The sequence below is a fragment of the Trametes versicolor genome (assembly GCF_000271585.1).
Source record: "Trametes versicolor FP-101664 SS1 unplaced genomic scaffold TRAVEscaffold_9, whole genome shotgun sequence".
NCBI lineage: Eukaryota > Fungi > Basidiomycota > Agaricomycetes > Polyporales > Polyporaceae > Trametes > Trametes versicolor.
The window spans coordinates 1590616-1602413 of record NW_007360329.1 but is presented as its reverse complement, the minus strand read 5'-3'; the positions used below and the strand labels follow the sequence as shown (position 1 = coordinate 1602413).

The 11798-nt window shown below is 55.9% G+C and overlaps 3 protein-coding genes across 3 annotated transcripts; 1 reads left to right on the top strand and 2 right to left on the bottom strand.

Annotated features, from left to right (window-relative positions):
* Positions 1–699: 699 nt before the first annotated feature.
* Positions 700–3318, bottom strand: TRAVEDRAFT_50414 (MFS general substrate transporter; the record flags this gene model as incomplete). The annotated part of the gene is made up of 18 exons (XM_008042951.1): positions 700–717; positions 777–994; positions 1059–1201; positions 1265–1371; positions 1431–1523; positions 1585–1617; positions 1670–1862; positions 1916–1993; positions 2061–2140; positions 2204–2254; positions 2308–2326; positions 2383–2410; positions 2464–2595; positions 2654–2673; positions 2738–2810; positions 2868–2946; positions 3002–3113; positions 3170–3318. 18 exons carry the CDS (start codon positions 3316–3318, stop codon positions 700–702), a joined length of 1626 nt encoding a protein of 541 aa, XP_008041142.1.
* A 1974-nt stretch (positions 3319–5292) lies between these two features.
* On the bottom strand, positions 5293–8018 carry TRAVEDRAFT_73646 (MATE efflux family protein; the record flags this gene model as incomplete). Its single annotated transcript, XM_008043324.1, has 13 exons — positions 5293–5615; positions 5676–5825; positions 5881–5936; positions 5988–6083; positions 6132–6230; positions 6297–6309; positions 6371–6604; positions 6660–6731; positions 6789–6808; positions 6861–7000; positions 7061–7086; positions 7288–7505; positions 7561–8018. The coding sequence occupies 13 exons, from the start codon at positions 8016–8018 to the stop codon at positions 5410–5412; spliced, it is 1788 nt and encodes a 595-aa protein (XP_008041515.1). The 3' UTR covers positions 5293–5409.
* Positions 8019–8311: 293 nt separating this feature from the next.
* TRAVEDRAFT_152503 (SAM complex subunit SAM50) lies at positions 8312–10395 on the top strand (the record flags this gene model as incomplete). Its single annotated transcript, XM_008043323.1, has 8 exons — positions 8312–8491; positions 8556–8891; positions 8944–9168; positions 9239–9327; positions 9382–9580; positions 9639–9774; positions 9833–9964; positions 10033–10395. The coding sequence occupies 8 exons, from the start codon at positions 8312–8314 to the stop codon at positions 10215–10217; spliced, it is 1482 nt and encodes a 493-aa protein (XP_008041514.1). The 3' UTR covers positions 10218–10395.
* Positions 10396–11798: the final 1403 nt, after the last annotated feature.

Here is an 11798-nt window from a genome sequence, read left to right as displayed (position 1 = left end):
GCTCCCTTCGTTATCATGGTGTCGATGAGAAGTAGGTGGGTAGTTCAAAGAGTGCGTACCAGACGTCCCTATGTGCATGTGTCATCCAAGCTACGAAGCTTCTGCATGGTGTGATCATGATGTACGTGCAGCAAAGAACCCATGCGCGGACTCGGGACGGTCGCAAACGTTATTGTGTCAGGCCTGCGTACAATTGCCGGTGCGAGTCAGCATAGTTGAACGGTCTGTGAACTGCAGCGCTGGCATACCCTTCACGTATAATTCCACTCCACCGGGTCGTTGGTAGCTCGCATAGGCCCACGCGCGCGTTCATCTCTCCCGCCTCATATAAAGTCAAAGAATACCCCTTTCAAATCGCTCGTAATGCATTCTGCAAGCAGCCAGTGAGCGTGGGCGAGAGGGCAGAAGACAAAGCGACTCGTACCGGTAGGATCGTCAACAACTCGATCGAGAGGCGCATTTCGGCGACAGACCGTGTCTCCGGAGAAAAGAACCTCGGGCTCAGCCTCGGGCCCGAGGGACACCCGCCAGCCGTCGGGGCCCGTCCGTCTCAAGGACTGACCGGTACTGACCGGTAATCTAGACCTCTGAGCATTGGGCACTTCGATAGGCCGTGCAGAATCGCGTGAGTTTATTGCATTTCATACTCATTAAATACTGGTCGCGCCCAGATCGTACGAACTCTCATACTGATATTATCTACATCGAGTAACGCGCCTATACACCCAAGAGCTCATCAGCAATGAATTGAGATTTGGATGATGCAAGTTGCTTACCCGGAGAGTGGCACCCTTGACCTGGAGGAGAGGGACAATGAGGAAGAACAGCCCAACGACGATCGCCGCCTCGACGCCGAACGTCTGCAGCGCGCCGTTCTTCGTTGCCCACGGGACCTGGAAGTACGCGACACTGAAACCGCCGAGCGTACGAGCGAGGTTGATCAACGCGGAGATCTCGCCCTGCCTGCGCGGGAAGCAGTCGTTACAGTACGCGTCTGGCGGGTATAGCCGTACGCCGTTAGCTGTGAGTCGCAGGCGGTAGAGGAAAATGATACGCACAGATGGCGACAGTGTTGACCATGACCGCCACCTCGGCAATGCCCCAGCCCATGACGAGGGCACCGACACTGAGGTGCTTCTGGAACGCGGCACCAAGCAGGACGAAACCACAGACGTAGAGCGGCGTGGCGACGTAACATGTCCTGTATGGCATCGTCACAGATTTAAGGTGAGGCTAGTAGATAATGAATTAGATGAGTACGCACCACAGACGGGCTTCGGCAACGAAAACACCGTTGTTGCGACGGATGGCGAAGTTCATCATCCAATCGTTGAAGTAGCGACCGAGGATTTCTCCCACAAAGACAGCGACCTAGAAGTGGCGACGGTCAATGGACGGCACACGTTGAGCCCTAGTGCATATGGACGTACGATGGGCGTTCCGTAAGCACCGGCGATGCCAAACTGGCTGAAACCATATCCACCAGCCTCCTTGGGAGTACCGAGGAAGACGGCGTTCGTAGTCTATAAGCGGTTGAATGACCATCAGTCCTTAGCTCCGTGCGCGAGGAGGCAAACTACTCACGTTGATACCAATACTGAAGCCGAAGACCATACCCTACGAAAGCTACATCAGTATTGATATCAGAAATTGCCAGAGTGCGCTATACCTCGAAGATGAGGATGGCAAGAAGATGCGGCCGCCAGACGACGTTGAGGCACGCGAAGATGGAGTCGCTCCAGCTGTCCCGATACTGGGACATCTTCAAGCCAGTGACACCGAACAACGTCTCAAGGCGGTAGCGGAGGCGGGACGCCGGGACCGGGATGGGACGAGGGTTAGGCAGCTTGCGGTCAAACATGCTACGGTGGCGTGTGAGTGTCATCCTGCGCGTGCCACGGGCGGCGCCACGTACGTCTCTTCACCCAAAAACGCGATGAGGGCGACCACGATCGCGCCGTAAATCGATCCGATGCCGTATGTCCAACGCCAGCTGTGACAAATGATAGTTAGACAAACTGTGCCGCGGGCTAGCAAGATGCGAAGAATACGGAACGTACTTGATGCGGGCGACGATGAAGCCCATCATGAACGGCGACAAGAATGGTGAGATGATGAAACCCATGGTCCAAAGGTTGAGCTATGGCGCAGGCAAATAGATGAGGGCTCGTTCAGGACTTTCAAATTTCTTGGAGGTACACACTTTCCGAGCTTGGAGATGGAAGGGGAACAGGTCGGTAACAATGTAGAGACCCTAAACAACACATCAAGCTTCCGTTTAATTGAACGCGGCACACGAAGACATACCGTCACCTGGGGGCAAGTTCTGCAGGTTGTGTCATGCGTAAGCAAGGAGAGGATATGATAGAAGAGCCGACGCACGCAAAGAATGCAGTTAAGCATCGCATAGCTAAAAACCATGAATGGTCAGACAAAGTACATGCGGCTTGTGCGTACACATACCGGTGAATGTCTTCAGGTTAGGCGCAAATGTGCAGCCGACCAGGAATCCGAGGGCAAGCACCTGAGACCAGAACAAGACCGGAAGACGACCGAGCTTCCTCATGAGCATCACCGCGAAGATACCACCCCAGCCTTGCATGAACCCGTCAGTATAACGTGGACGCTTGTATCCGCAACATTCATATCGTACCGAGTAGGAAGATACTCCAGCTGTAAGTGAAAGTCAAATAGGGGGTCAGCGCGATATATTAGGCAGATGCCAGGAACCACATACTTCGACGTCAGGTTGTTGATACGTCCGGTGGTAGTGTCATATTGAGTTGCAAGCGCGAAGATGTCCGCAATACCTGAAAAGTCGCAATGAGTCCCCGGGGAACAAGGTGTCAACACTGACAGTCACTTACCAATACCAGAATCGAAGTCCGGGACGATGGCAGCCAGAGTAACGATGAAGAGCTGTAGGTTCTTACGGAAATCCGTCCACTGGAAGGAGCGCAGGTGAGCACTTCGATCCTCTTAGAACCCATACCGCACATACGTTCTGTGGGTCCTCAGGGTCGTCAGTCGGCTGAGGCCAGAGCACCTTCGTGCCGTCCTCGGAAAGCTTCAGCTTCTTGGCAACCTTTTCGCCAAATTCAATCTTTGCTTCTCTAAGATCGAAAACGTCAGTACGCCAATCACGAATTCTAACGGGCACACAACTCACTCTGGGTCCACAACCAGACGGCCAGCATTGTGTTCGTGGTACGTGAAGATGTTGAACTCGGACTCGGCCTGCGACGATGCCTTGTCGCCCTTCTCGTCGACCTCGTCCACGCTGTTCGTCGCGTCGTTCTTCACGTCCGTCGTCGACATGGTGGCGGTGTACCGTCGGGGCGCTCGTGGGGAAGCTAGGCGAGTTCAGCTGATGCGTCTGCCTGTCGCGCAGCGGCCGTGGGGGACGTGGAGAATGAGGGACAACCGGAGCGCAGCGCGGTCGCCCTATCTATACGCGCGGGTTGGCGCAGCGCCTGGGAGACCCTGTGAGCGTCCCAGTGCTCGAATTGTGACCGGCGTCCCCACGGGGATGCTTCTTCGTACACGCGCCGAAACGGTGTGGTCTGTGCTCCCAACATCACATGATCGTGGTCTGCGACGCTCGCTTCGCGAGTGCCCGTCAGATGCCCATGCGTAGCTCAGGTTTAGACTCGGCAGAACACGACTGATGCTATTGGTGCAAACGATATCCACATCACGGACGTCAGGAGCACCGACATTGTAGCACGAACGGACAGGGGCGGCCTGCGGGTGCTGGAAAGGCAGTGGGTTAGCTCGCGGGTTTCCGCAGATGCGATGAATGGACGACATATGCCTCATGCTCCCACGCCCAGAAGCAGGATGGAATGAGGCCTCCCGCGTTCTGTAAAGCGTGACTAAAGGCTACCCGTCCTGGTGCGCAGGTGCTTCGGAGCGGTCCGAAAAACGGAAGGTGGAGTGAAAGACATCCGAACGAAGTCTGTTATTCCCTGCCCCTGTACCTTGCGGAACATTGGTATACACCGGGTGGCAACAGTCAGGTGTTTAGAGGCACTGCGCTGCCAAAGCCTGCCATGGAGCATAGTTCAGTGGCTGGTTACTGCGCTGCCATGGAGCGTAGTTCAGTAGCTATTTACGACCTAGGCGGCTAACATGAACTTACAGATGTATCATATCTTGGCCGCCGGTATCACTCGGGATCGAAATGCGCCATCTATGTATATCGGTTGACACTGCGGTGCCGGCAGGGAAGACGTTTCGATGCGCCCAATGTGGCAGAATGGACCCGTGAGGACGCGGTCACAATTCATGAGATACCGGCGGCAGTGGCGATCCTCAGGCCTCAAGGCGTGCCTGCAATTCATAGTGCTTCATCTAGGAGGATTTGCCCACCACATGCCCCTGAAAGTCTGAATTTTCTATGCGTGAGAGCCTCACAGCAGAAGTGAGCTTCGAGGAAGCCTCCTGCGGGAACTAGAAGACCACGGCTGTAATTCTGCCGCCTTTGGCACAACAAGCTGGTCAACGTTTATCCGTCTTCACTCGAAAATGGTTTATGCACTTACCTGACGACGCCCTAGAGCATCAAGAACGCACAGCCCGCGACGCTTCTGAGCTGTCGCCAGTTGCACCTCTCGCTCATCCGAACTCAACTGATTTGGCGAACGGATGTCGCGCGGAGGACGTGTGAGTGCTCGAGCACATCGGCCGACGTACGACTCGGACATGCACCAAGGAGAAGAACTGCGGGCATACGAGACCTTCCGTCTGGTCCATTTTTGGGTTAGGATGGGGTGATCACGCACATAGTGGCCGGTCACTCACCGTCCTCGCAGTCCCCCGGTAAGTCAGACTGTTGGTCATTCATCTTGGCCTTCGAAATCATCATGACGCGCGCTCTTATTCACTGAGCGAGTCTCTTCCTGCGAGAGGGCTGCGCACGTCGGCAGTTACAACTCCTCCGAAGAGTTTCACGCGCTAGGCGCGGCTGCGGGACGTCCTTGATGGATGCAATGCTTGCATGCCAGATAGCTGTTGTGTAACTTGTGTTCAAGGTCGACGATGCCCGCAATTCTCACAGATAGGCGTGGAAAGCTTAGATCTCAGAGCTCAGTGATGGTATCAGGAAGCAAGCCAGTACTGCTCGACGCTCGTGCCAAAAGCGCTCGTCGTCTGGGGAAACATTTCGGGCGCTTATTCGAGATGCGTCGCGACGCGTCGGTCACGGTCGGTGGCTCACAATTTCCGAGAGAGAGAGATTATTTCAGTCTGAGCATTATGACCAACTTGCAAGACTGGAGTAGATTATTTCTCCGATGTGCTACGCTAGATAAAGCAGTAGGGACATATCGCCCTTTTCGCGTTCTCCAAGATATTTGGTTAGCAATCCAAAAATGTCCAGGGCATCGATTCGTGCACACCCTCCTAATGCTAGTGCTGCTGCCTCTCCGCGTCCGACGCCTTGCTGTCCGCCGCGAGCCGGATGCGCACCTTCTCCACCTGTCGGTTCCAGTCTGTCTGCAGGCAAAGCCACACGCCGACCGCTGCGCAGTACACGAGCGAGACGGTGAGGCCGATCCACAACCCGTGCAGGTCCATTCCTTTCCAGAACGCCAGCCAGATTCCGAATGGAATGCCTGCCCAACGAGGCTGTGTCAGTGACGGCGCTGGTAGTAATGGTGGATGGGAGAACTCACCGACGACGTAGTAGGCGCTGAGGTTGAGAAGTGCACCGGTGAACTGCTTTCCAACTGCACGCAAAACACCCGCGGTGATCGCGCTTAGGCCATCGAACACTTGGAAGAGCGCGACAAGAGGGAGGATCGACGCGACGGAAGCAACGACAGCTATTTTGCGGGGCATCAGACGACTGACGAGACTTTTGTGTATCGAGTAGCTTACCAGGGTCATCGTTGAACAGGTGCGCCCACGAGTTGCGGAAGACCATGAACATCGTGCTGTGGCACAAATTCAGCAAAACGCGCGTGGACGATCGAATGCGTACGTACCTCCACACAGTGCTGATGACTAGCGACATCAGGATAGAGCACTTGGCTGCAACGGCCGCACGCTTCGCGTTTTCTTCACCGAGAAGGTTCCCGATGCTATGCGGCGTCAGCGCCCGAAGCAAGTTTATAAAGCAAAGTACATACCGAACCGAAGACGCAACGCTCAACGCGAATGGCGCCTGGTATGTTGTCGAGGCGGAAACAAGCAGCACGGACTGTGTCGCAAGCGCGGTGGGTCCAAGCCTGTTGTAACACTGTGGGTTAGCCTTCTACCCTATTGGCATAAGAAGTTGATTCTATTCTACGCACTGACTAGCCGCGACTATGTGCCAAAATGCCCGTCAATATGATACCATATGAGTCCATTATTTGTTGAAACTCACGACCGACAAGCTCCCATGACCACCACTCGCTCGCGACCTGCCCAACACCAGACAGGCCGAGCTGTACGAGTACGCCGAGACTAGTGAAACAGCGCATAGAGAGCGGGTGCCATGCAGTCTTTGGAACGAAGAACACGCCGTAGATGATTGAGAGGATTGAGATCAGGTTGAAAGATATCGCTGTCGCGATGGGTGCGCCAATGAAGCCAAGACGAACGGGATCGGGTCCCCACACTGCGAGCGGAAGTTGGTTAGCGTTGCAGAGAAAGGGCGTCGGGGGAGTGCGAACCGAGAATATAGTTGAGCACTGCGTTGATGGGTGCGACTCCAAGAATGATGCGGGTGGGGACCGTAAAGAGACCTGTAGGATTACTTTTTCAGTACACCCCACTCGGAATGATATAGCGAGATGACGAACCCTGGGACTGGAAGTAGCGTCTGCGCGGTTTCTGTGAGCGAGCACGTTAAGGAGGAGTTGGAGATTACTCACCGAGATACGGAGTTGAACGCGTACGCAGGGAGGCCAATTGCGGACCACCTGAGGTATACTGCTGCAAGCCGCGCAACCTCAGGTTCCTGCTTCAAAAAGAGTAGGATGCTTTCCGAGCTAAACCACACCATCAAGATAGGCTGGAAGGAGGGATTAGCCATTTTGACCTAGCACCAGAAGCGTCTTACGACGATACGCACTATGAGCGTAGCAGCCATCACGACCGCTGTAAATTGAATTAGCATTCTGTGCAATGAAGAACGAAAACGAGGGTGTTGAAAGGCGCAGCACGAGAAGCAGGTCTAGTGCAGCTCACTTCCAGCAAGTGTTCATTGCTTGGGGTTGTATAGCAGACTCACGCCTTCGAGCCGTTTGATGGTGCAAGACGTGTATATTGATATTATATATATCCAAGAACGAGACGTACCCATTCGTTGTGACCACAGCCCCACCAATTGTGGTTGAGTGGATGTCCACGCGCTCGGAAGCATAGTATCGAGCGTGCTCGCGAAGCCTTGAATGATGCTGAAGCCCGAGACGCTCGCAGTCATGGAACCTAGTGTGGATGCGGCAAGAGCGGTCGTAGACAAATGCCCGATAGAGATGACCGACGCGATCACCAGAGAGTACTCGAATAGGTGCGTCCTGTTGGTGGCGTCGTAAGGTTAAAACTCGCAGAAGCTAAGCATGTCTGACGTACAAGAAGACCGGAACCGTGTACTTCGTGAGGATCCTGGCCTCTTCTTTGAACATCTTGAGAAGGCTTGGAGGCTCGGCATAGTCTTCCGCGTCGCATTCCTCCGCTATACGAGGCACAAGAGGTGCGAGAAGGGGCGTGTTCTCCGTCGGGTTTGGGGGCTTGGGGCCGGTGCGGTGGCCCGACTTGTTCGGAAGAGGGCCCATGGTCGGATTGAAGGGTGTGAGATACGAGGTAGGAAAGCTACGCCGTCGCCGACGACTGCTGGAGTCGATGTCTACGCCGTCCGGGTCGAGCGACTCGTTATCTTCAAAGACAGGCTCGCCCGAGGGTCCTGCGTCTGAGTCTTCTGGTGTTGGCGCTTCGGTATTTAGGTCGTGTGCCGCCGCGTAGCGAGACAGGATAGCGTAGTCTGAGGGTAAGGAAGAGGGCGAGGAGTAGTGCACGTACGTCGACGACATGGTGGGCGGCGTCAAGGAGCGTTCTGTCGTCCAGCTCTGTCATTTAGCGAGACTCCGTCCGAACGCTACAAAGTGTGCCCTTGGCGTCATACTTTTGCCCCGTGTTATTTAACTTGTCGGCTAAACGGTCCGCACCCCTAAGATAACGATTCATTTACTTTTCTGGGCTTATCCGGTAAGTAGAGTTATAAGAGGTTATAAGCAAGCTTCTTAAAGTTCTTATCGGAGGTAAGGCACCGAATAGCCGCCAGCGATGAGCGCGACGGCGCATTCCTCTTTCGCTGCGTACCTCCATGGCCGACCTCGAGCCTCAGGCTCCCCCATTACAGCCCCCACTGCAGAGCACGGCCTCGCCTAGAGAACGGGAACCCGACGCTGCGGACTTGGAGAAATACCGGAAATGGTGGGAGGAACGCAAGCTCAGGAAGCTGCGTGGCCAGTATGAGTCGGCGCTCGTCCAGCTCTCTGAATTGGTGAGTGGGCACGCACGTTTGCACGCGTATTCATGCTCACAATGTGTATGAATGGACTCGAAAGGTCAATGAAAACCTTACGACGCCTCTGCACGTTGCCTCAGTACGCGTTCGTGGGGCTCCCCGGACGCGCGAGTCCTTCCTGGCATCCATCATCGATCCGGTCTTGCGGGCTCCGGACGAGAACGGCGCAACACTCGAATCTGTCTTGCGCAAGACGAAGGAGATCAAGAGCTTGCTCGAGGAGACGGACCTTTTCACACAAGTCGAGGCTGTCATCGACCGGAGTCGCGACACGCTCGCGCACCCGGAAGACGTGGACGTCGTGTTCTTGGCAAAGGAGAGAGGGCGCTACTTCTTGAACACCAGCACGCAAGTCGGGAACAATGAGGGCGGAGCCGTGCGTGTGCTGTTCTTGACGCATATCCTCGATTTCGACTGACTGTATGCAGAGTGCGACCGCTCGCGTCCGGAACGCGTTCGGTGGTGCGGAGACGTTCGAGGCTAACGTCGCATTCGCGACGAAGACGCGCATGTCGTTTAACTCGTCTCTATCGGCACCATTAACGTCGAATCTAAAGACTCGGGGCGAGCTCTCGGTCTTCGGGATGGAGCGGGACAACTCCAGCTTCGCGAGCAGCTCCGAAGGTGTGCGCGGCCTACGAGCAGTCCTTAGGGTGAGCTAGGTCAGCTTGGTTTCTCACGTGGCGTACCAAACCGCTGAACATTTATTCTTTTGCGTTGCAGAATGGTGTATTTAGCCACGGCGCGCACGAAGTCGGCTATGAGGCCGTTCTGAGGCATATCAGCAACCTCACGCCATCGGCGTCGATTAGGTATGTTGAATCTGCAGTGTTAAGTATAGCATATACTCACGTATTCCCCTATAGCATGCGGGAGGCGGCGGGTCAGTCTATCAAATCTTCCCTATTCCACTCCTGGACGCGTGACACTCGGGACGACCGACTGCTCGGCACTCGTGGCTCGTACGCCAAGCTCTTCCAGGAATTCGCCGGGCTCGGTGGTGACGCTTCCTTCTACAAAGGAGAGGCACATGGCCAATTTGCACGGTCGTTATTCCCAGGCTTGGTACGCGAGTCTGCCCGCCGTAATCATTCTTTCCTCCAGCTGACGGGGTATACTGCAGACTGTCTCGTTCGCTGCACGGACAGGGCTGCTATGGAACCTCGGTGCGAAGTCGTACTTTTCCGACCGGTTCCAGCTCGGTGGGCCCGTCAGCGTACGCATGTTCAGGATGAACGGCATGGGACCTCACGACGGTGGTAAATGATACTTCAGCCGCTGTCCTTTAAACTTGTAGTCTGACGCACACCTTCGCAGTTGACTCGTTAGGTGGTAGCCTATACTGGTCGACGGGTGTGAGCCTCATCTCTGACATCCCTCGTAAACCACATTGGCCCGTAAAAACCCACCTGTTCCTGAACGCCGGCCGTCTCGACAACGTCGACAAATGTCAGTACTCCCATTTGATTCCCCTCGCTTGCTTGCGCGTGACAAACCTGACGCTGGCTCTCTCGTAGCGCGTCCGCTAATGGACAACGTGATCGCGAGCATAACTCAGCCGTCTATCTCTGCCGGAGTCGGCCTCGTATACAAGCTCGATCCGGTCAGAGTCGAGCTGAACTTCGGGGTGCCTATCGTCGCGAGCAAGAGCGACGGCGCCCGCAAGGGCTTCCAGGTCGGAATTGGGGTGGACTTTTTGTGAATCGTGGTACGCCTGCTTGAATATACTTACTAATAATCTTCACCTCGGACCGGGTGCCCTATACTAGTACGAGGGACGAGGGGTACATTCCCCTTGGCTCGCCTTAGCTTCGCGGTGCTATCGTACTCGATGTCGGAAATAGCATCTGGTCGGGTGCGCTCTCTCCATGGGCTTCTTCCCTATCCACTCCAAGTCCGAGTTCGAACTGCTAGGAGGCGGTGCCAGGTGGTGCCGCGTCGAAGTAGCCATCGTCCAATGGCTCATCCGTCTGTGGATTTTTCTTGGGCCAGCGGCTCTACGCACGCCGCCACATCCCCTCTTGCCTCGGGCCAGCGGCTGCGCGCACGCTGCCTCGCCCCCTCGGGCCTCTCGGCGAGCAAAATTCGCTCGACGCCACGGGGAGTTGCATTCAAGGCCTGGCACTGCACGGTCCATCGCCAGCCCCGTCTCCACCGAGGCTCGCTGCCCAGTGCCCACCCTGCGCCTGAGCGACTTCCCAGCATCTGGAGCGACCGCGCCTAGTCTTGCACGTCGCGGTAAGTCTGTTCCTCCGGTTTGCTCCCGCCGCCACCGTATTCACATTCCATTAACCCTTTGTGGCGTCACGTAGGTGGCGGGGCGATGGAGCCGGCGAGCGTCGCTGCGGGCGCTGCAATTTGCTTGAGTGGACTCGAGGCCTTGGTGGCGCGCGCTGGTCGGGACTCGGTGCCTCGCCAGTGGACTTTCTGCCAGGGCTCGGGCGATTGCCTTCAGAAGCTCGATGGTGACCAAGAGAGATGCCGACCAGGCAACACGTCGCGTGCCAGAAGCTTCTGCAGTGTCAGCTTCTGCTATGCACGATCAGCTATCTAGGCCTCTAGGTCTGCCAGGTCCCGTACGGCGTATGCGGTGCAACTCGTAGACTCGGCGACTACGTAGTGCGGGCTAGCGGCTGGCCCCCGTCCGATCGCACGGCGCTATCGCTCGCTATTCGGGATATCCACGTTGAAGATTAAGATGTAACGGCGGCAGGCCGCCTCCTAGTGGAAAGCGCGATAAGGAAGTGTATCTGGTGTATCGGGCATGCGATAATGGCGCAGAATAATTTGCCCGTCCGTTCAGTTTTTGCGGTCATGGCTTATAGAATACGAGGCGTCTTGGCGGTACCTGTGGACGTTTTAGTCCAAACGGGGAGCTGAAGATTGTAGGCCGGCGAATGGCTGCGCCGCGATTGTCGAGCAGAGAGGTCCACCTCCGCCCATAACTTTAGACGCCCGTGCGCAGATCCAGTCACTTTGCAACTTCCCCGCACTCGGGGGATCGCAGTGCGCGCACCGTGCCTGGCAATTCCATCCGGTAAGAGGCAAATACTCTCCTCACAGCCATCACGTATCTGATGTGGCTCTCGTCTAGTGGCAGGCGCAGACCCCATGCCGCTGCTAATCTCTCAGCAGCGACGCGACCGCTCTTATCTGCCCCTTGGGCTTCGCAGAGATAGCGCAAATCGCCCTTCCTTCTTTTTGAGCGCCCGTCATATGGAGCAAATGCCTATTCCGCGCCTGTATAAAGATATACGGATCGCGGGCGGGGCTGGTCAGGCGT